The sequence below is a fragment of the Castanea sativa genome, chromosome 2 (genome assembly GCF_040712315.1).
Source record: "Castanea sativa cultivar Marrone di Chiusa Pesio chromosome 2, ASM4071231v1".
Lineage (NCBI taxonomy): Eukaryota > Viridiplantae > Streptophyta > Magnoliopsida > Fagales > Fagaceae > Castanea > Castanea sativa.
The window spans coordinates 14057521-14082114 of NC_134014.1; the positions used below are offsets into that span (position 1 = coordinate 14057521).

Sequence of the window (24594 nt, forward strand, 5' to 3'; positions counted from 1 at the left end):
TCATGTGTTTGTCATGGCCTAAATGCTCGTCTGTGTGTTCTACCACTCATTCTTGACTTCTTGTGGCATGAACTGATTTCTAAGCCTTCATTCTTTATGGCTTGCTTCCTTCAAGAGTCGGGTCTTGCTTGATTGTGGGCTTTTCTCTTCTTAATCCACTCCTTGTTTCTTCCATGGATTTGCTAGCATTCCTACCATGTCATTCTTTCGTTTCTGCTGTGGTGTTATTTGATCCATGGTTGCTGGGCCTCTTTTGGGCCTACTGTATGCTTTTCTTTTACTTAATTACAGTGACCCTGTATTGTCATTGGGCCTACATTCAAGCTATTTCGGGCCCTCTTGACCCATTCTATTGCTTACGGACTTTCTTGGCCCATTTCTTTCTCCTTGGGCATCCTCGGCCCATTTCTTTTTCTTGGACATCCTCGGCCCATTCTAATTTTGCATTCTCATGGGTTTTTGCTAACTCTTTTGAGCTTCCCCAACCCAATTACTGTTTCATTTACTTTTGGGTTTCGTGGGCTTTTCCATTAACCCCTTGTTCACTTACTTCATCACTTCGGGCCTTCTTTGGCCCATTCTTTCCATTTCGTATAATGCCCATGAGTTTACTATTTCTTTCTTTGGGCACCTTTAGGCCCGTTTGCTTCCTCTGAGGCCCATTTATTATTATTTTTAGGCCTATAATCCATTATTCCTGCCATTCGAGTTTAATTATTTTTTTTCCCAATTTTCAACTCATATTGTTGGGCTTCTTCCTGCTATTGGGCTTTTCTGCCAGAATGACCATCAATAAGTCAAACAAAAAAATGGAATATTTCTTATCATAACTCTCAATTTGATGGAGTGCACATATATATGACATATTTAAACTGATACCTACAATAATTCACATGAATTGGATAAGAGATGTATGGTCCAACTGAATGATTGAATAATATGTTGAGCTTAATTAAAGCAGTATTATATTCAAAGCCACCTATTTTGACCACTCAACAACCATTAGTCCTGCTTTCTCAACCAAAAAAAAAAAAAAAACCCCACAAGTCCTCCTTATCCACACAAAAAAAAAAAAAACAACAACAACAACCATAAGTCCTATGATTGATCAATTTGACATTAACATGCAAAATGACATAGCTTAAAAACTATTCCTAGTTTTTCGTCTATTGGAGAGATTTGAAGGCCAAAATGGGCAAATGCCCTTTTTGTGCCAAAAAAAACAGCATTATGTCCCCTTTTCAAAACTAATTAGGAAAATACCTCTCTTTTGAAACTCGATTTTCTCAAAATCGGGTTAAGCCCTATAGTGACATTTTAAAGAGCCTATAGTGACGTTTTAAAGAGCCTATAGCGGCATTTTGGAATTCAACTCCATGAACTTGAGTTATAGGTAAAAAAAAAACTTGTATGTAACTCGAGTTCATGGAGCTTGAGTTACAACACGCTTATAGGTCCTTAAAACGTCACTATAGGCTCCTTAAAACGCCACTATAGGGCTCCTGAATTTTATTTTTTTTTAAACTCGATTTTGAGAAAATCAAATTTTAAAAAAGAATATTTCTCTAATTAGTTTGAAAAAGAAAATATTTGCCCCCCCTTTTTTTTTTTTTTGCACAAAATGAGCATTTGCCCATTTTCACCCGAGATTTGAATACCTGAGGCTGATTGCTTTGAGTCTTTTTTAGATATCTTGCTAACTTTGTCTTTTTTCTCAAACCAATCAGAATGGGGTTCCTTTTCTTTTTATGGATCACATGTCAGGTACAGGAAGATATATATTTGTTTTTAAGGTCAATTCCAATCAGTGTTGGTCCACTGTCCTCAAACTAGTTGCCAAAATCAAAATATTCAAACTTGAGAGTAACTTTTTAGGTGGATGATAATTGAGTGAAAGCATCAAAAGTTCAAGATTGGTTTGTTAAATTTTCTTTTGAACAAGTTGCCAAGAAAGATCATATGTTTAAGTACACATTATCAAGTTAAATTATATGGTCATTTTGATTTTTTTTTTAATTTAAATAAAGGTAAGTTTGTTCTCACAAATTACCTGATTAGATTTTTTGTTTAGATAGTACGATTAAATTTTTTTAATCTCTTTGCAAATCTATGCTAACAATTACGGAGTAGTTAATTAGATAACTAAAATTTATTGAAGCACATAAAAAATTAAATGTATCAACCCTGAATTTGTCTAAAAAAAAGTTCTAATAAAATTTTTTGCCACAAAAATAGGCTAATTATGCCAATAAATTGAAAATATGATTTAAAAAAATTATATTGTTTTATCTATAAAACTTAATAATCTATATAAACATGCGAATACATACATTACTAATGAAAATAATAATTTTATTTTTTATCACCCTATCTTACACGTCAAGCTTGGTTTTGTGGACTAAAATAAAGGCACAAGTGGTTTGGAAAACGTTTTACAGAAACAAAATCTGTAAATCATCTCCTTACATGTAGTTTCTGTTTGTATGTTTAATAGAAATCATATTTTCTGCTTTGACTAAGGTTTGTTTTACAACAAAGCAAATACCTAAATAGGCTGAAAATGTTTTACAGGAGAACATTTTATATCCAGGCAAACGAAACCTAAAGATGCACAAGTTTTTGTCTAACAATCCGTCCGTTTGGGTGAAAAATAGGGAAGATAGAAAATAGAAGAAGAAAAATAAGGTGAAAAATACTATTTTTCACTCTTCATTTGAGGAAGGAAAATAGAAATGAGAGAAAATCGGGTAGAAAGTTTCTTCTCTGGGCCCACATTTTTTTTTTCCTTCCAACTTGGAAGAAAAATTTAGAGAGAAAAGTGTTATGGTAGCACTTTTACAAAAATACCTTTTTCCCACCTATTTTTTTTCAACGTTCTATTCTCTCTCTTTGTTTTATTTTTTTCATCGTGAACTAAAACGTTCTCTTTTTTTTTTTTTTTTCAACGTGACCTAATATAATTTTTACATTATAATAATAAAAATAATAATGTAAATTTATATATATGATGTGATAAATTTTATATTATGTAATGAATACAAATAAATCTATTTCTTACAAATTATGTAACAAAGGTATAATAGTTAATTTATATAAATTACATTTTACATCCTTCTCATTTTCTCCCCAACCAAACAAAAGAATTTTCCACCCTCTTACTTTTCCACCCCTCTAACCGAACACACAAGAGAAAAAATTAAATATTTTTCATCCTCTCACTTTTACACTCCTCCAACCGAGCACACTCTAAAGTAAAGTCTACATTTAAACAGTTGGTCCATTTGTACAGCGTACTCTGCATACTGCATGGTGATATGCAGTTGTGGTTACATTTTTGCAAAATCTTTTTGATTGGTGCAATGTCGCTATGAAAAAGTATATAAGCCAAAAGAACTGAGCATAACCTTGCAAGCCTACCGACAAAGAACACGTCATTTCAAGATTCACACGTAACTTTCTTTTAATGCAACCAATCAGGTAATAACAAAAAATATGAATTTAGAAAGGTCATTCCACTGCAACAGTAAAACCCCAGAACTAAAATTCTTTTAGTCAACACAAGATTTTGTAGGTAACTAACAAGCAGTCTAAAGAGATAAATTTGTATTCTTCTGTTTTTCTGAATCCCACAACAGAGTCTCCAAAGTGCTAAAAATAATTTTTTTTACAGGAACTATATACTAATATATATGAAACCAATATTGTAAAAAGATAACATATTACATATACAATATAATACAGTTGAGAAAAGACTGAAATACATGCTGTGGAAGAAACTTAATGCCTTCCATGTCTAACAAGCAGACTCCTGATGTTTTAATCAAATTACTTGAGAAGCTATATATCCTTCGGTTATCAAAAACTACTTTCAGGAACTTGGAATCTTGTCATTGCTGCACATTTAAAAAGGAAAAGAAACACTTTAAGATCTTCACAAAAATATCACAAAGCATTTTGAGCAATATAGAGATATTGTATGATGTTTCTGCTGATAAGAAGAAAAAAATATACAAAAACAAAAACAAAACGAAAATGCTTTGTCCAAGAGTGAACATGGATTAGAAATGCTCAAGGCCCTCAACCTACAGCTACTGATCCTATGGGAAATCAAGGATTTGTTGGTGCTTTCGTTTTTGGCTGCAACCCCTGCACGCAGGGGATTGTGTCCCTTTCTGCATGAATTATTTTCTGTTTGAGGTTTCTTAGGATATGAAAATTTATTTACAGGGGGTCAAATCAACTTGGTGAGTCATGCAACTGAAGTTTACTGTAGCAGGAGCCATGCTTTGGCAATTAGCTGTTTGTTGGGTGCAGATCCTAAGATATGCTAGAATATTGGATAAATATGCTAAGATATGCAACACCAAAGAAAAAAAATTTAGGTTACTAAAGACAGAAAATCAAACTGGATCATTAAGAAACCCTGAACAGAATGGGTGGAGTTCATGTCCCTTGCCTTGGTAGTGCTATAGTTTGAGGTTCCCCATAAGTGTATAAAGTATCTAGAGATTCTGGACAAGAGTGGGTAAGCCATCAGAGGCTAAAGATGCTGAAGAACCAATTCAGCATCATCCTTTTGAGGTTTCCTTTTCCTTTTGATAGAGAAAGGGCGGAGAATAAATCTTGATAAGCGACTCAATGGGTCCTGCAGACCTTCCATCTCATAGTGTCCAAATCGCCAATCTCGTAGAACATAAGGTCGCATTATAGGTTCATCAAGCCCTCCTGTTAAAATACGGAAGAATAAGAATCAACATATACATTATTTTATGGGATACTAATACAAACGAATTATATGCACTGCCATTAGCAAAAACTTTGGGTCATGCACAAGAAACTACCACATTTCTATCTAGACAGTACCATATATAAGCAGGTTCAGGAAACTAGAACTTACCTGAGGGTACTGTGTTTTGAAAATGCATTATTTATTTATTTATTTATTTATTTATTTTTGATCGGTAGATAAGAATCTTTATTGAAAAAGGATAAAAAAGACATATAGCAATAGAAACAGATTCCTTGGTATACAGGGAGTGTATAACGAAACCAGGAATATAACCATCCAAAACTACCTAATTCTAAAAAATCCAATAAGAAGGTATGGCAAGACCAGCAAGGCAGTCATCCAATTAAAATGAGACAAAAGGAAAATGCACTTCAACTCAATGGTAGAACGCTCCTCCCCTTGAAAAGTTTGGTTATTCCCTCCCTCCATATATTCCACATTATACAATGTGGAATGACACCCCAAATAGATGCTACTCTATGCCGCCCAATACCACCATGCCAACCTGCTAACAACTCAACCACTCATTTAGGCATAACCCATGAAATACCAAACAATCGAAACACAAATGACCACAGGTAAAAGGCATAACTGCATAAGGACAATGAAGGAGAAGGTGGTCCACTGATACCCAATCATTCCTACACATGCAGCATCTATTAACAACACAAATATTCCTCTTGCCCAAATTATCCAAGGTAAGAATCTTCCCCTTTGCAGCTGTCCAAGTGAAAAAAGCTACCATGGAAGTGGCTTTCAAACAAATACTCTTCCAAGGGAAAGAGTGGCTATCTCTACCCGATTGCCCAATTGAAGATATGTTGGGCTTATACAAGTCAGGCATGTGATGGCACTTGATTCGTGTGTGGAATCAATTTCCTAGCAAACACCTCATTCTGGGATTAAAGCGCCTCCCATCCATTACCGGTTGATAACAAAAAGAAAATATTAACATTGAGAATGCATTGTGTTTGTTAAAATTTCCTTATTCAGGCTATCTATTATATTCATAAAAAATATTTCTGTTAAAATAGCCTTACAAAAAAAAAAAATCTGATATTTTGTAGGTGGCTAAGGGCCCCAGTACTGAATGGGGCAATAGGGCCCCAATTCAATTTCCATATCACTAACACAAAATTTATTTATAAAGTTATCAGTGTCTAATATGAATTGCAAATCCATCCTTTGAATAAGCGAATTGGGGAGAACCAATATCAAAACTTAAATCCAAGAAATGAGAGATTGTAATTTGAAACTAAAAAGAACTTGAGTTGCATGGTTTACCTGCATACATGAAACCATGTTTATTAACTACCCGATAGAATGGACGTGTTTTTTTCTCCTCAGCGGCTCTCTGGAGGTCATTCCATGCTTGTGCCCGGTCTTCACGTGTAATTCTACCTGATGTCACCACCTGAAATCAGGACACCCACTTAATATTCTACTAAAGATTGCAATTAGAGGATAGAAATATGACCAAGGCAACAAAACAAGCAAAATTTCTAACTTTAGAGAATAGATGGTATGAAGGACGTGGAATCCGGGCAAGCCCATCAGCCCGATCAACAGCTACAAGTCCAAACTTGGGACCATACCCATCAGCCCACTCCCAGTTATCTGAAATTGTCCAAAATAGGTACCCAATCACAGGGACACCCTACAAAGCGAACATAGGCAGGTCATCACCAATTATCATTAATGAAGTCCAAATTATTGCCAAAATAATTAAAAAGTTAAATTCAGAGTAAAAACCATGATCATGGCTGCATAAACAGCAAGCAAATGTTCTAAAATATATGGCCGGCGGATCAAGTCTGTCTCATCTGAAACCCCATTTTCAGTAATGATGAAGGGGACATTGAGATGTTTGTATTTTTCATGGAACTGTAGCAGCGTGCGGTACAGGCCATCAGGATATACCCCACGTCCAGATTCACTATACTCATCAGTCTCTACAAGCTTCAGTCCAGAACCAGAGATCACTTCCTAATTGATCAAAAAAATAATGTTAATTAAAAATGTATGTATGAGATTTACATAGCAAGAAAACTTGAGGTACCTGTCCATAGTAGTTTATGCCTATAAAATCCAGTTTGTCAGAGATACTATCCACATATGGGAAAATAGTCAAGGAATTTGCCAATGTAACAGCAGCAACATCAAAGAGCCCATAGGGCCGCATAAACGAGACATGGTGTGCAACTCCAACTATTGGATTTGGTAAGGTACTGCTAGAAATACAGAGAAATTTTGAAGAGGCTTAGAATCTTGTGTAAGCAATTAAATGTTGTGAATAGTTTTGAACAGAAAGAAGGTGAGATTGCCAAGAATAAATGGAGGGTGTAGCTCTAAGTAGAACTCAATGATGAAAATAGTCGTGATATAAAAACCTCAGTATGGATCAAACATGGTTGAGCAGTCCATACAGTAGGGCACATTGAGGGTCCATGGGCCATGTAAATTATGAAAGTGCTCAAGATTCAAAATTTCAAATTTATATGAAAACCTTTCACACATTCGAGATTCTGTGAAGAAGAGAAACCTTTTCTCATGTATGTAGTCATAGGCTTTTGAGTGTGCAATGGCCATCCAATGCATCGCCTGTTGGAAAACACCAGTTGGTAAGGCAGATGTAGCCACCTCCAGCATATCAGGATGACCACCAGGCCAAGCACCAGCACAATATGTCAGCATACAGAAAACATGAGGCTCATTAAAAGTCACCCAATAGTCTACGATATCTGATACACGGTCAACAACCAGCCTGCATGAAATAAAAAAAGAGTTCACAGAACTGACAGGACAAATATGACTCACTCCACAAATAAAAGAAGAGCTAATTGCAAAAGAGCAAAATGGCATTAATAAAAAAATTAAAAATAAAAATAAAAAAGAATGAAAATTAAAAGGGGCCTCAATATTTCCCATTTAGTAGTCTCTTCTCTTCTCTTCTCCTCTCTCTCTCTCCCCCCCCCCCCCCTTTTTTTTAATAACTAGAAGCTACTTTATTGATGAAGAGATATTTTAAAGAAAAATGAGACAGCATTCAAATAAAAATAAATGAGAAATGGATGGTCACTGGGGAAACCAAATAGACATTGACAATTTAACAACTGAAGTGCAGAAAAGAGCTAAATCAACCATTTAAAGGAAGACTAACCTGGTAAAATCCATGAAATAACCAACAGTTTTTTCAAGCTTCCACCCTCCATACTCACCAGCCCAAGGTGGCAATGAGTGATGGAATAGAGTAAGCATCACCTTCATTCCATATGAGTGAACTCTATTGATGATCCACCTATAACGTTCCAACGCCGCATAATTGACCTAAAAAAGGACATCATGCAACTGAATAGGTGCATATTTTATTTAAAAAGGAGCCCTAAATTGTTAGTTAATCTCCAGATTTCATCCAACGAGATCATCATACATCAAAAGCATTTCTGTCTATGAATGGTCAAACTATACTTACAATATCCTTAAGACCACTGACTGGCTCTTTGGGCATGATTCTTGACCAATCAATTCCCATTCGAAAAACACTGATGCCTGTCCTTTTAGCCAAATTAAGTTCTATATCAGGATCAGACCAAAATTTAAGCCTTTCTTCCCTGAAAATCAAGCAAGCAAACTAATGTATCCTTAAGCCAACCATATATTTTTGTGATCTGCATAAATGTAAGGGCTACACATAAGCAAGTTACATCTTATACAATCAACCCAATTTCAACACATCATATTGGAAACCCAAGCTTACGGGTGTGGAACATTGTGCCATGCAGCTACTTTGTGATGGCATTCTTCGCTTTGTACAGGTTCTTTTTCACCCTCTTCCTCCATGTACTTCACAAACCCCCTAATCATTGCTTCCATTGCTATCTTACGAGATTTTTTCCTCTTAAGTGATCTATTAGTGTCTTTTTGTGGTAATGAAGCTTGCTGTGACCCACCATCAGCAGAAGCAGAACCTATCAAAGCATCTGCAGGTTGCAGGCCGTGGTGCTCTGATTTATCACAAGTGTCTTCTTCTGCAAATTGGAGCCAAGCATCATTGAGCTTGTCTTCAACATGTGCTGGTGCTGTCGCCAGTCCAAAGAAAAACGAACTCTCTCCTTCTGCAGAAAATCAAAACATAAAAATATATCATAAATTATAAATTATCTACAAAGATGCAAAAAAGGCCAAGCGCTTTACAATTCACCTAGTAAGAGCACTTGCAGCAGTGGAGCTAAATAGCTATATAGCTATTTTAGCTCCACCAAAACACTAAAAAGAAGCATGCAGCAGTGGAGCTAAATCTATATTTTTTTAGCTCATTGCTACAGTGCACATCTATCTATAGATGTGCACTGTTCATGAGAGCTAAAAAAAATTAATTTTTTATTTTGTGTTCACATTACCTTTTTATTGTGGTGTTTTTATTGTAGTGAGATGTATTATTTTATTGTGGTAGATATATTATTTTATTGTGATATTTATATTATTTTATTGTGTTGAAAGCTAAAATAGATCCACTGCTGCAGCATGTGTATAAATAAAGTAACTTTTGATGGAGCTAAATTGCTAAATTTTTAGCTCCACTGTTGTGGATGCTCTAATCTCCAACCAGCAAACAGAATTGTTCAATCCGCCACATTTGCCGCCGTCTTTCAGGCATTTTTAAGTGCCTAGTCCTAGTGCTTGTTTGGGATAACTTATTTTCATAATTTCATTAGTTTATTTGGCTTTAAAAAAAATCTATACAAATGTACAATTTTACTTAGAAAAGTAAAGCTTTAAAAAGTCTCTAATAACAACCTGGGAAGCAAGCACAAATATTTCAAACTCACAGCCGTATCTATATCAAACACATATCCAATATATGGACACTTTCCAATATACTTTTAAAATTAATAATAATAATAATAATCTTTCTCTCCCTCAATCTGACTTTCTTTCTTTCTATAAAATTAATAGTTTCTTAATAAGTTTTGTTACTTAGACATATTCTACTCTCTCTCTTTTTTCTCTGTTATATCTCAAGCTAAAAACTCCGAGAATCATGTTTGAAATAGTTTTAATTTTCACATATCGATATAATTACAGGTGAATCAATTTGATTGCCAATGTATTGATGACCTTTCTCAGGCGTTGATTTTTGTGATATGACTTCATATTCAAAACGACGTGGTTCAGTATTGCCTTAATCAAGAGGAATTTTACTCTATCGATGCTAATGCTATTGGATCACACTGTGTTTATTATTAACAAAAATGTTAAAGAGATTAGAACTTATTTAACTATGATGCTAGCAAGCTATATTGATGGAATATGATTGAACTAAGGATTCCAAAGATCTGCAAAGTTAACAACTACAAAATTGTTATGAATCTAAGAAATTTTCATAAATATGAAAGAGTAATGATTACAAGCAACCTACTTAATTGCATTAACGCCTTCCAAAGATTCTAACAACTAGAAAGTAAATACAGTACCAATTACCAAAAGAGAAATCTTTGTTCAGCAATTTGCTCCAAGCTTAATATTAGTTTTTTAAACTAAAAATTAACATGATTATACTCTCAAAATATCTATTAATAATTCATATGTTAATTAATTGAAGTATCCATGCGTATCGTATCCAAAATGAAAATGGACGGTTGAGATCCTTCCAAAGAATCTAAGATTGCAATATCTTCAAAAACAATTTGAACTAGTGTATTATAACCTATTCGCGTAAAATTTAACCGAGCAACATCAGTAGCTATATTCGCTTTGAAAGCACTTTGTATTGTTGGTAGAATTTAGAGTTGTAAGGGTTTGAAAGTGCGTGCGTTACTTACCGTTAGCATCGAAGACGGCGAGAGTGTCGGAGGACTCGTCGATCGGCGATCGGAAGGGGCGGAGGTTCTTTCTCCGGTAGCGATGGAAGGAGAAGGCGTTGGCGGCGACGGTGACGGTGACTATGACTCCGGCGAGCTTGGTGGCAGTGACGAAGAGTGCTATAAACGGCATCGTATTGATTACTCTGAGCTGAGGAGATGAAGAAATGAGAGAGAGAGAGAGAGAGAGAGAGGCAATAAATGTCTGAGAAGGGCTCTATCTATTCTATTGGGCTCAATTTGGTTTTTGTGAGAGAGATTGATTTGAAATTAAATGGATGTGGGACGAGGGGTTGACACGTGTCCAATACGTTAACGGACTTTTAAATTGAAACTGAATCTGAGTGGGAAATAAATATTTACGGTTGTCTGGACTAGACTCTAGTCCAGTCTAGAGTGCACGCAACTGTTTAATGGAAAGATATTTGTTTTGTCTTTCTCAACAAAAAAAAAAAAAAAGGTTTTGTGATGGGTTTGGATGGACTGTAATGGAATGATTATATATATATATATAAAAGGATTCCTTCAAAATTTAAATGGAAAGAAACGAATTGAGTGATAAGATGAAATGTTTTATAATGCTTAAATTTATAAAAAAATATATTATAATTTTGCTGATTTTGTTTTGTCAAGAATTATTCTAACTTAAAAATGAATGCAACTTCCAATGAATCAAATGGGTTCCATAATTTTTATCTCTCTCTTTTTCTTTTTCTTTAAGGTTTAATAATCTCTTGATCATAAGGACTTTTGCTTTTTGGCAATGGCCGATTGGAAAGCACAATAAAAACAATTTAACTAATGCCAATAGAATTGACAACTAAAAAATTAACAATAAGCGATTACATAGAAGATATCTAGTGAGATAAATGGTGTGGCTAGGATTTCAATTCAAGAGAGTAAGATTAAAAGACAATATTGAAATAAAATTAATATTAATCAACATTAACAAATTAAAAATAAATATTACAAGTATATATATTTCTATCATTACGATGGTAATCAGAAAATTTTCTTCCTAAACATGAATTTGCAAGAATATGGCAAAATCTATCTTGAAACAAGTTTGTTTAGAATTTGATTATTATGCTTAGATTATCACTATAACCTTAAATAACTAAAAGTGTATGTAATATATATGTATATATATATATATATATATAAACAAAAATAATCAATTCATAACTAATAGCAATCCCTTCAAGAGATTTATTTAAATACATAAAAATTTTATATGTAATTTGATTTCTCTAATATTAGTGTTAAAAATATCTATACTTGAAGTTATAGAGTAGTGAAAAAGATGAATTTGATTGTTCAATGTGTAGTGAAAAAGATGAATTTGAATGTTCAATGGGGACCAACAAACTAACCAATGACTAGTTTTACAATGAAAAAAATAAAATATGGAAAAAGAAAAAAGATACAAACTACAAGAACTACACCACTCATTCCAAGAGTTTTGTAGTTTAATTGGTTGACACATTTTGGTTGTTTTTTCAAGAAAGATATCAATGGTTTAAATCCTTCCTCCTCACAACTATCAGAAAAAAAAAACAAAAAACAAAAAACCTACACCACTCCTATGATAAAAAGAAGACACCTTGAAGAAGTTTTACATAACAACTTCACAGGACAAGGGAGTAGTTTTTTTCACTTTTTGTTAACCACTTAATTTATATCAACTCCTTTATTAGATTGACACATAATATTCATTTCATTCACCTTAATGGTCCAATCAAGGAGTAGAATTAACTCAAAATTAATCTATTTTTAGTCAATTCTACTTTGTTTCTCTCCGCTCCCGCCCCCCCCCCCCCCCCCTTCAATCCAAACGGGTTCTAAATGACAATTGACTTCATGTCTTTTATTTCATTGATGAGCTGCAATTATTGCTACATATAATATAAGTAAGTAGGTAAGTTTTTCCTGCATACTATTTTGTTTTTATTTTTTAAAGGAGTCTTTCCTATAAGTTTACTCCTCAAGATAAGAAGTTAGACATTTTAGTTTTTAGTCCTTTTATAACTACTCACCACATGGCATAATTGCCAAATTACATGTGGCCTGGTTACCAAAGTCACACATGGCATAATTACCAACTTACACGTGTTGTAGTTTACAAGATTTCATGTGACATATGCTAAGTATAATTATGTTAATGTTCTTGTCAATTTTGATCTCTAGACCAAAGTTTGGTCTCGATATTGAGACCACATTTTGATATTGGCATTAAAACCAATTTGATATTATTTGGTACAAAGGCTTCTTTAGTTTACTTTTTATGTTTGGAGAAACTGAAAAAAGCCTAAAAAGTTTTTTTTCTTTTTTTTTTCTTTGGTGTAAAGGAAATGCATTAAACAAACTAAGAAGCAAACAACATCTCAGGACAAAGCCTATTTAAATACAACCCATTGAAGTCAAAATCTAAAAAACTAAGTAAGTCCACAGACGGACTTTCAAAATTAACAAAATCAGCATATTGAAGCCCTCCTATATTCTAAAAAGATTTTAATGTTTGGTAGAGTTTTGCTATTTCATTCGTTTTTCAATACCCAACCCAAACACCATAGAACAGTTTCTTACATGAGATGGACTTTCTTTTGGGTTTAATAATTGAGAAATGGGGGAGCCCTTTGGATCTTATCTGGCCAGAAGGGTTGAGGTGGTCCTGGAACTAAAGAAAATTTGTGGTCCTACCCAATCTGAAATTGTCTTGGGCCACATAACTCTGAATTTCTGAATGATCCATTATTTGATGGTCCATATAGATTTTTACATGGACCATATGACCAATATTATTCATGGATGGTAAGGATTTTTGCAACCTGCAAACATATTTAAAAAGCATTTCTTCTCATAAAAAGAAAAAAAGAAGAAGAAGCATTTATGTGCTGGACTTGGGCGTACTTCAGTTTATGTTTCCCCTCTACTTCTCCAAATGATAATAATTATTTAAAATATTTAAAAAAGTGGCTATTAAGTATTACCCTTAAATCAAAATATAACTATATTTTTAACAAATATAGCCAAAAGACCGTGTGTGTCTATATATATATATATATTCAAAAAACCAGTTTAATCATTCTTATGCACTGATATAATTGTGTTAATCATTAATCATATGGTCACTAAATATAGCAATAATAGCATCGGGAGAAGAGTAAAACACCGAGCAATTAAGGCAAAAAAAATTAAAAAGGACTAGAAACAAAAAAAGCTCCGCTGGCTTCCCAAACGGAGGCTAGGTTCAGGTTTTATGGATGAGAATTATCAAGGTGAAAGTGAAGTTGTAATGTCGTATAGGTAAAACTAAAAGGCACCAAGTTGCGCCTCAAACATACTTTTAGTAACGACCAAACTGACGTGCTACAAAAAGAGTTATGTGGGAACAAAAATTTTCAACCTTGATTTTTTGAAGGACAAAAAATAACTTCCCATAATTTAAAAGTGTATATATATATAAACATATCATGTTATATACTATATAATAAAAGTTGAGCTTAAAACTTATAGTTGTGCCGAGCGACTACTCTTACTAATTAGTAAATTAATTTTATATAAAAAAAACCCACATTTTGACTAAGGGATAAAATTTAATAATAATCTAAAACAAATTTAAATTATATTCAAACTAAAAGTTTATTATAAAAAATTTCTAAACTTAAACCCAGCTCAACCCACATTTTTGTTTTTGTTTTTTTCCTAAGTATAATAAAAGTTGGGTTAAGAAGCCGTAGTTGGGCTAAGTAGTTACTCTCACTAATTAGTAAATTAAATTTTTTTTTAAACTCACGTTTTGACTAAGGGATAAGATTTAATAATAATTAAAAAAAATTTAAATTTTATTCAAATTAAAAGTTTATTACCCAAATGTTCTAAACTTAAACCCTACACAACCCATGTTTTTGTTTTAATTTTTTTGTTTTTTCCTCAAGTATAATAAAAGTTAGGCGTAGAAACTATGGTTGGGTCAAGTGGCTACTCTCACTAATTAATAAATTAATTTTATATATAAAAAAAACCCCAAACCTAACTAATGCATAAGATTTAACAATATTTTTAAACAAATCTATGTGTGTGTGTGTGTGTATAACTAAAACATCTGAAACTCTCACAGTTTTCCACGTCAATACAATATTTAAATAAAATTATCATTTTATTTAAAAAAATTATTATTTTTTAGTCCAAACTTAATAAGTAGTGAAACTCTATCTCTCTAATAAGTCCAACTTAAACTCAAACTCATTGTGGGAGTCCAAAGACCGAGGAGGATAAGTAGTGATATGTCTTTCATCAATTCATTTCTAGAGCACTTTTGACCTAAGGAGTTGGTTTCCCCAAGAAGAGGATGAGGAAGGTGCACAATATCACGTGAGGGCCTGAGTGGGCGAAGTAGCCTTCTGGGTGAGGGCCAAGGCAACTATAAGAAGTTTCATGTAAAAGCTTACCAACTACCTCTGCATTGAATGAATAATAACAACCTTATCAACTGCATTAATGAGAAAATGACACCTAAACAGTAGATTCATGGCTAAGCAGCGCCTTCTACCACCTTCAGCAGAACTTTGATGAGACAAGTGTTCTTAGGAAAGTCTTGAATTATACAAGTGGAGGGCTAGAATGCAAAGGAAAATGTGTATATAAGGGAGGGGAACTCCCCAGCTAAGGGGATGGAATTTTTCTAAGAGATCAAGATTAAAAAGATAAGAACTGGAACATTGGTGAGGGATATAGCTTAAAACTTGCGTAGATCTTTGTATAAGATCCTTGGGCTGATCTGAGGAAAGCATTAATATCAATTACTCTTCGAATCAATCTCTTCCCTTCTTACTTGGATCTTCGGCCTTAGACCGACCTAAACTTAATTAAACCTACACTAGAATCGTTTTCCCATTCGCTATACAAATTCTATTGTTTTGGGCTTAATTTGAAGGTAAGGGCCTCACTATTCTCAGTGGGCTTGGACCATCAATTTTCTAGCACTTACACTCATTATTATCATTTTTTTTAACAAAATTATTTTTGTTTAATCAAAACTTAACAATGAGTAAAACTCTATCTTTCTAATAAGTTAAACTTAAACTCAAACTCAAACGTTGATAATCTATATAAAAACCAAAATTCTTGTAGGACTAAAAAAAAAAGAGACTCATGTTGAAAATAGGGCTACAATAAAAAGGACTCACGTGAGAGAGAGAGAGAGAGAGACTCTTGTTAGAAAGAGAGTCATGTGACAAAAAAAGAAGAAGTTAGGATTAAGAAAAAAAAAAAAAAGAGAGAGAGAGAGAAGGACTCCTATTAGGAATCGCTTTTCCCTCCTCAAAACTTTAGCAATTACCACCTTAAAACCCTAACGAAAAAAAAAATAAAAAATAAAACACAAGTAATTTTATTCAACTTTCTTCTTTAATTATTAAATTTTATGTCAAATTTGTTTATATTGTTATTATTAATAAAATTTCAATTCAACATATGTGGATAATTGTTTATATTGTTATTAATGAATTTTATCTTTTATGTCGAATTTTTTATTTGCTTTAATATGTGCCTGAGATTTTCTTTCAATTTTATTCTTTTGTTATGTTTAGAATTGATTTTCTTTTGAGTATTTGGATTAATCTTCATATTTATATTGACATTATTTTCGTGGGTTTGGTTTTTAGGTTGAAATTTCTTCTAATTAATTTTTTTTATTGTACATGGGAAATAAAACATCTCTATTTTTTTGGAGAAAAATCAAAGTTGCAACCTATGTCTTCGAAGGGAACGATAAATTTTTATTTGGTATGTTATATATAAATTTGTTGAATTTGGTTTGTTTTTGAAGTAGAATTTGGGGATTCCATAACTTTTGAAGTTTTAAGTTTTAGGATTTTTGGTATTTGCATTTTAGTAGGTTGATCTTAATTCTTCACCTTAAATGCTTTTTATTTAGGTTCATGTGATTTTTTATTTTCTTATTAAAACCTATGATTTTTGGTTGATTAATTATTTGTTTGGATTAATTTCAATTACTTATTTGTTTGGATTCAACATAAAAGATAACAGAATTAGGTATTATAATTTTGATATTGTTTCATGTTTTGAATTGTCTATATTGTTATTACTACAAGAAAGTCATATTACTACTCAAATTTGAAACTTAGTGTGTCTTCCTCATATCATGGTCTTTGTTTATATATTTGCAGTTTATATTAGTTTTGAGTATGTGTGTGTGTGTGTGTGTGTGTGTGAATATATAACTATTGAGAGTTTTGCTTTATTAATTTAAGAATTATAAATTACTCTATAGGTCTCGATAATTACGCACTTGCAACTCAATAACGTTCAATGTTAGACAACACTTCTAAACTATGGAAAAATATAGAAGATAAATATTTCATCATTTTTTTTTCAAAGTTAATAGATTTTTCGTGCATCGCACGGGTTAGCGACTAGTTTAAATTATATTCAAACTAAAAGTCTATTATAAAATATTTATAAACTTAAATCTCACACAAAAACCCATGCTTTCTTTCTAAAAAAACACTTTTGACTAAGGGATAAGATTTAACAATAATCACATTTTTGTTTTTTTATTTTATCCCCCAAGTTGCATAATTTAACAATAATTCAAAACAAATTTAAATTCTATTCAAATTAAAAGTCTATTGTAAAAAAAAGAACTTCTAAACTTAAATCCCACACAACCCACGCTTTGTTTTTTGTTTTTTTTTTTCCGCATGTTGTATCTCATTAAATTAATATTATATTAGGATATCAAGCTACAAAGTTTTTCATTAAGGGATATGATTTAACAATAATTTAGTCTAGATAAAACTTTATCGTCAAAATTTTGTAAATTTGAATTATACTCAAACTAAAAGTCTATTATCAATATTTTTAGAATTTATATATATCCGACCATGGTTTTTCAAAACAATCCTTCTTAACTAATAACTCATCCCTATAATTAAATCTCACACAATACACTCCATGTTGTTGTATTATTTTTTTCATAATGCACTTACTCTTATTTTTTAATTTAATAAACTTATCTTACTTATTATTCTCTACTTTTGAATTTGTGTGCAGGATATTATGCTAAAGGAAATTTACTATAAAGAAGCAAATAATGGACACCCATTTATGTTCTTGGTTTTCTGATGTAAGTTTTTATTTTTTATTTTTATATTCTCAATTTTTGAACTCTTTTGTGTATGTTTTAATTTGTTTTTGTTTTTGTTTTGGTTATTGTATTTAATTTGTGAGTGTGATGATTTTTTCAATTAGACTATCACCAGGAAAAAATCGGTATTGACGAACTATTTTTTTTAATACTGTCTATGCTGGTTAGAGCGTAAATTAAACATAACCCAAAAAGGAACGATCAAACTCATTCCATATCTCATATTAAGAAATTAACACAAAGCACAAAGAGAATTTTAAAATATAAAAAATAGATAAACACTTATAAAGTCTAAACTCTAAATAATCAAAACTTAAAATAAATTTTTCTAATTAAAATTATTTACTTATTGTAAGTGCACAATTGCACCTGGCCCCAAGAACAGTCACGGCTTCAGGCCCAATGAGCCTTAAACAATATGAATTTGTAGAGTGTGGGCTTGAAACCCAGGTTAGAAGTGTTTGAGGATTAAATGACAAGTCAAAGATTGCAAACACTTGAAAACAACAAGGGATATTGTAAATCAGCCTGCTCGGACGTAAGCCGAGAGCTGTTCTTATATTATCTCTTTCTCTTTTTTTCTCTTTAGATTACAAAGAAGGGATCCCTATTTCTGTTCTAAGTTGCTCCTTAAATACTCCTCTTTTTGATACTTTGTACACGCGTTGCCCCAACTCCCCCTTAACCTAGATATTTCTTTTCTCAGTGTCTTTGAATAGTAACCAGAAGTTTCCCTTCCACTGTTCAGGTGTCACTTCCCCATTAATGCGACCAGGGTGGTAGGTGCAAGGTCTTTAATGTGGAGGTGGCAGCCTTTATCTTTGGTATTTCCTTAACATCAGTGCTTCTAGGACATTCAAGGGTTTCCCCCCTTTAACCATCAGTCTTGACCATGTCATTCCCTAACCTTTATCATGAAGTCCCGAGTTCTCGGTTGTCGATCGTAGAGAAATTCACCCTCGGCTGGATCCTCGGATCCTCGGCGTATGGGCCGACCCGTAGTACTAACAAGTTCTAAACCCAAGAGCAGGTCGGCCTTCCCTAGCATGGCCCAAATGCCCACGTCTCCATCAGGGTCTTTTTACTCCCCACAATAGCCCCTCAAAACACTAATTTTCAATGTCCGAGGAGAAAAATAGGGTTTTGATCTGACGAGAACCTACTCTACACACTTTGTGAGTGATTACACGTGCGGAAATCGTTTCGCGTCCCAGAAGATGCCACTTGGCGGTTTTATTTTCAAAAACGCGCGCATTTATGTTGTAAGCCACACTTTGTCTTCCACGTTCAACGGCGAGATGGGTATCCAACGGTCCTCGTTACTCACGAAAATTTGGGCGGGACAAATATAATTTCGAGACGCTTTTCACGCACATCGTGACGCTTCGGGAACACTGCGCCTTCATTTAATTCCCCGGGGGCTAATCCCATCAAAACATCGGCAATCATACTTTACTGCATAGGCAGTTGGAAATTTGCACACCTTTAACTTTGTAAGTTCTTGCTCTCTCTATCTTTAACCTTTTCTCCTCGGATATAGTCCTCGGCTGTCCTCGTAGATATTCTCCCCTTTAGAGTTTAGCCTTTCGTTCTTTTCTGATGGGTAGGTTTCAGTGTCTAGTGGATACGCCGCATTTGGAATGGAAGGCTTCGAGCCAAGTATCACATTCCGGCGATGTAGGTTTAAAATATTGCCGGCGAGAAGCGTGGCCGGTTCTAAAGGAGGGAGAGGTTATCATCCCAATGATAGCCTTTATAGAAGGTGGGATGACCCTCCCACGATGAGGCATGTAACTAGGGAGTACCTTCGCAACCACGGTTGTGTCCGTCCGATGCCTGCAAACGTTTTTAGAGTTTTGGGTAGCGTCGATGCTCTAAACGAGCAAATGGGTCTAAACCTCACCTGGCATGATGTCGTCTTTATGTACGAGTCCCATAAACTCTCCAAAGTAGGTTACTACATTAAATCTCGCTCCAGCGTCGTTAGGCTAATCTCCTGTTTGCCCAAATCCAACAAAGGCATGAAGGATGACTACCTGATCGTCTGCGGAAGCGGCACGACGGCCTCACCACTTGCCCCGAGTTGAGTGGGGAGATCCAGGTGCGACACCTTAGGGTTAGCCTCCCCCCCCCCGCATAAACTCCTCTAATACTCACAAAAAATACGCACTCACATGCATTCACATTTATTTAGGTTTATCATATGTTGTGTGAATCTGACCATGTTCGTTTGATTTGGTGTCTTCCTTCGCAGATAAGCGACACGTGCGCCCACGGCAAGCCTTTGCAACGTTGCGGATCTCGGCCGTCTTGCGCTCGAGGTGTTTGTCGGCGAGGACCTACGACTCGGAGCGGCTCGTCGATTCTAGGGTACACTTTCCCATCTCCTCGGACTTCCGGGAGATGAAAACGCCATAGTGACGGGTGGCCAGAAGGCGAAGGAAGATAAGCGTAGCCCGGCCCCGCTTTTTGGACGACCACGATCTCTCGACGCCCGCTGCCGTTTTATACGGACGACCCATTGCGGCGATCCCCCTCGCCGGTGCACTTCTCGGGCAGCGTGTTGTTCCAAAGAGCGAGTGTCTTCTTCGCATACACTAGACGCAGATATAGATCAATTCCAACTTGAAGACACGGAAAGACCTCGAGGGAGCCTGTTGGTTGTACTCTCTGACGAGGAAGATGAAGCCACAGAGGCTTCAGGAATTGCAGCGTTAGTTGTTGCCCGGCCGGAGGGACGAATCTCAGGGAGGACATGGACGGGATGAAGGGTCTCGACTAACGAGCTGCGAAGGTTGTTGAGAAAAAGACGGGGGCGTCCCGAAGCTCTTCCATCTTTGCCACCTCCCCTCCTCCCGTAGGCGAAACTCCCGGCCAAGGACCCCAAGAAGAGAAAGGGGAGGCAGAAGAGACGATCGGCAAGGACCCCGAGAAACCACGACGACAACCTCACCGGTTCGGCGAGCGAAGGCTGGACAAAGGCAAGGGTAGGGCCCGCTCGGTTGAAAGCGGGGAGATCGGGGGATGAGGCCGAAGTGCGGCGAGCCGTCACCTGGTCCCACAGCTTAAGATTGGATGGTGCTCCCATCTCCTGCCAATCCGGTATAAGGGCGGTTAATGAGGCCATGCCCGCCACCACTTGGCCGAAGTGTTGGAGCGCCGCCTTCTTTGCCCTTGAGGATATGGAGACCTTGGAAAAAATGAGCCGGCCACGACTATTCCTTTCTTTAAAAAAAGAGACTTAAGCGTTGGTAAGTTTACCCTTTTTAGGAAGATTCCACTTTTAACAATATTCATAAGTTTTTTACTATTCACGATTCCACTCGTACTTTGTTACGGAGCCATTCGGGAAGTCTTTGTGTGAGAAGTTCATAGAAGACACTCGGAAGAAGGCCGAGAGCGAAGCGAGGAGATTAGGATGGAGGCGAGAAGTCCTTGGGCACGGCCCTTGCTTGAAAATGAGAAGCTTACTTCGGAGGTGGGTGGGAGCGAGGAGAGAGAAAAATGGGGTCGAGTCAAACTTGAAGACTATGAAGACCCGGATAGAAGGGCGGCGCAAGCTCCTTCACGAAAAAGATGATGAGCTCTCCCGAGCCCAAAGGGAACGCTCGGATTTGGAGAAGGAACTTGCAGCGATGAAGGAAGAAGCCGGCTCATTCCATCGCTCTCTACGGTACGCAGCGGACGAGCTACGAGGAAGGGGTAGCAAACAGGAGCGGTGACGAGAGGCCTTCGCGGCTTTGTGCGGGAGTCTTGTCGAGAAGTACGGGGAAGCCACAACGTAGGCTGAGTTCCTCATCCTCGGATGCGAGGAAGTCGAGAATGTTTGGCTTCCCACGGAGATAGAGGAGATTGAAGAGGCTCCTCTTGCTACTCCTACCCACGAGTCGACTCTCCTGCTACGCCTCGGTGGTCCACGGCAAATTCTGATCCTACGGAGACCTTCGGAGTTCCAGCAAAGAAAGGAAGGAGGAGGAAATGCAGAGAAGGACTTGAGCAAGATAGTGGAACCCAACGTCCTTCCAACGAAGACAGCAGATAAAGGAAAGCAAGTCTTGACTCCCTTTGAGCTAGAGTTGAGAAAGACCGAGGCCACCAGTACCTTTCAGCAAGACCCCCCTCCAAAGGCTTAGGACCTAGCTTTAGGACTTTTCTTTTTCTAAACCTGGATTAAATATGTAATGCACATTTAAGTGATTAATGAAGAACTATTTCGTTTGATCCTGATTTATGCTACATCCATTTTACTTTATTCTTGTTATGTTGGTCATAAAGATTGCCATTAGTACATGGTCAAAAAGGGGCAGAGCAAACAAATCTAACTTCAAGTTTTGCACAATCATAACCTCCGAGCAGTCATTCACGTGTTATTAAACACTTAATAAAAAGTGATATGGCTAATATGTTTAAACAATGCCTTGGTTAAAAAAAGAGAGACCACTCCTTAAAAGATTAAAACCTTATAATGTGTAGCATTGTTCTTAGTAGGATGTAAGATCCGAGGACCATTCCTTAGATAAATTTGCTTAACGTTTAAAGATATAGAACTTAAGATCCGATCTAACAAACGGTAAGGCGCTAATTTCCAAACGCAATAAGAAATTAACTTTAATTAAGTTTGCAATCCGAGAACAAGACTTAACAAAGTTGCTGTTTTAATTACTTAGATCAATAACTTCTAATGTTAATTTCTCCAAAGTAGGAGGTCCGAAGACCCGGCATAACTAAGGTTCTGTTTAACAAAAGACAAGACATCAATTTCCACAAGGTTTGTGGTCCGAGGACTACACTTAACCAAGTTTTACTGTTTGATTCTTAAGAACGGTAACTTCAAATGTTAATTTCCCCAAAGTAGGAGGTCGAAGACCCGTCATAACTAAGGTTACATTTAACAAATGACAAGACATCAATTTCCACAAGGTTTGTGGTCGAGGCTAACACTTAACCAAGTTACGTTTGATTCTTAAGAACGGTAGCTTGAAATGTTAATTTCCTCAAAGTAGGAGTCGAAGACCGGCATAACTAAGGTTACATTTAACAAATGACAAGACATCAATTTCCACAAGGTTTGTGGTCGAGGTTAAAACTTAACCAGCAGTTTGTTTGATTCTTAAGAACGCAGTAGCTTCGGATGTTAATTTCCCAAAGTAGGAGGTCGAAGACCTGGCATAACTAAGGTTGTTTAACAAATGACAAGACATCAATTTCCACAAGGTTTGTGGTCGAGGAATTTGCCTTAACCAAGTTGTTTGACTCTTAGAAACAGTAGCTTCAATGCTAATTTCCCCAGTAGGAGGTCGAAGACCCGGCATAACTAAGGTTACGTTTAACAAATGACAAGACATCAATTTCCACAAGGTTTGTGGTCGAGGTGCACTTAGCAAGTTTCTATTTGATTCTTAAGAACGGTAGCTTCGGATGTTAATTTCCCCAAAGTAGGAAGTCGAAGACCGGCATAACTAAGGTTACGTTTAACAAATGACAAGACATCAATTTCCACAAGGTTTGTAGTCGAGGCTGCACTTAACCAAGTTGTTTTGACTCTTAAGAACAGTAGCTTCGGATGTTAATTTCCCCAAAGTAGGAGAATCAGAGGCCGAGCGTAACTAAGGTTGTTTAACAAATGACAAGACATCAATTTCCACAAGGTTTGTGGTCGAGAAGTACTGCTTAACCAAGTTTATGTTTGACTCTTAAGAACGGTAGCTTCGAGATGTTAATTTCCCCAAAGTAGGAGGTCAGAAGACCGGCATAACTAAGGTTACATTTAACAAATGACAAGACATCAATTTTCACAAGGTTTGTGGTCGAGAATGCACTTAACAGCAAGTTTGTTTGACTCTTGGAAGAGCAGTGACGGATGTTAATTTTCCCAAAGTAGGAGGTCGAGAGACCCGTCGCGTAACTAAGGTTCTATTTAACAAATGACAAGACATCAATTTCCACAAGGTTTGTGGTCCGAGGACTGCACTTAACCAAGTTTCTGTTTGACTCTTAAGAACAGTAGTAACTGCATGCGTCAGAGGTACTTATAACTTCGAAATGTTAACTGACAAAAGCACATTTTATTAATAATAATGTCTTCTAAGATTATTTACATTCCATGGACGTGGTACAATTCTTTCATCTAGGTCAGCTAGCCGATACGACCCTATGCCTGCTACTGAAACAATGCGATAGGGGCCTTCCCAGTTGGAGGTCCTAATTTACCCCCGAGCTGGGTTCTTAGAGGTGCCTGACTTTTCTTAGTACGAGATCACCGAGTGCAAGTGGCCTTAGCCTCGCATGGGCATCGTATCCCCGTTTTAGCTTCGTGATAATAAGCCATTTGGACCATAGGCACTCGCGACGTTCCTCGAAGCAAATCGAGACCTTTCTCCGGGAGTCCATCGTTGTTCTCGGGCTAAAAGAACTTGTCTTTAGGGTAGAACCGTATTCCAAAGGTATCGCGCCTCGGCCCCATAAGTCGTAGAGAATGGCGTTTCTCCGGTAGACTTTGCGCGGTGTGGTCGAATACGTCCACGAAAACATGAGGGAGCTCTTCTACCCGTTTGCCTTTCGCATCGTCCAACCTTTTCTTCAGACCCAGCGACAATGACCTTGTTAACGGCCTCGACTTGCCCATTTCCTTGAGGATAAGCTGGAGTGGAATATCTATTTATGATACCCGTATCACCACAATACTTCCTAAAAGCCTTACTATCGGGCGAACACCATTGTACGAGATGAGCGTGTGTGGTATACGAATCTAGTGACGATGTTTTTCCGAGACA

At 36.0% G+C, this 24594-nt stretch overlaps 1 protein-coding gene across 2 annotated transcripts; it reads right to left on the minus strand.

Moving 5' to 3' along the window:
• Positions 1-3563: 3563 nt before the first annotated feature.
• Positions 3564-10869, minus strand: LOC142626276 (beta-glucosidase-like SFR2, chloroplastic). 2 transcript variants are annotated; one of them, XM_075800080.1, is made up of 11 exons: positions 10612-10869; positions 8547-8904; positions 8262-8400; positions 7950-8116; positions 7332-7553; positions 6849-7017; positions 6542-6775; positions 6297-6446; positions 6074-6203; positions 4457-4725; positions 3564-3893 (listed from the first exon to the last, which is right to left on the minus strand). In XM_075800080.1, the coding sequence occupies exons 1-10, from the start codon at positions 10781-10783 to the stop codon at positions 4541-4543; spliced, it is 1926 nt and encodes a 641-aa protein (XP_075656195.1). In that variant the 5' UTR covers positions 10784-10869; the 3' UTR covers positions 3564-3893; positions 4457-4540. The 2 variants fall into 2 exon arrangements, with proteins under 2 accessions (XP_075656195.1, XP_075656194.1); XM_075800079.1 differs by having other exon boundaries at positions 6849-7020.
• Positions 10870-24594: the final 13725 nt, after the last annotated feature.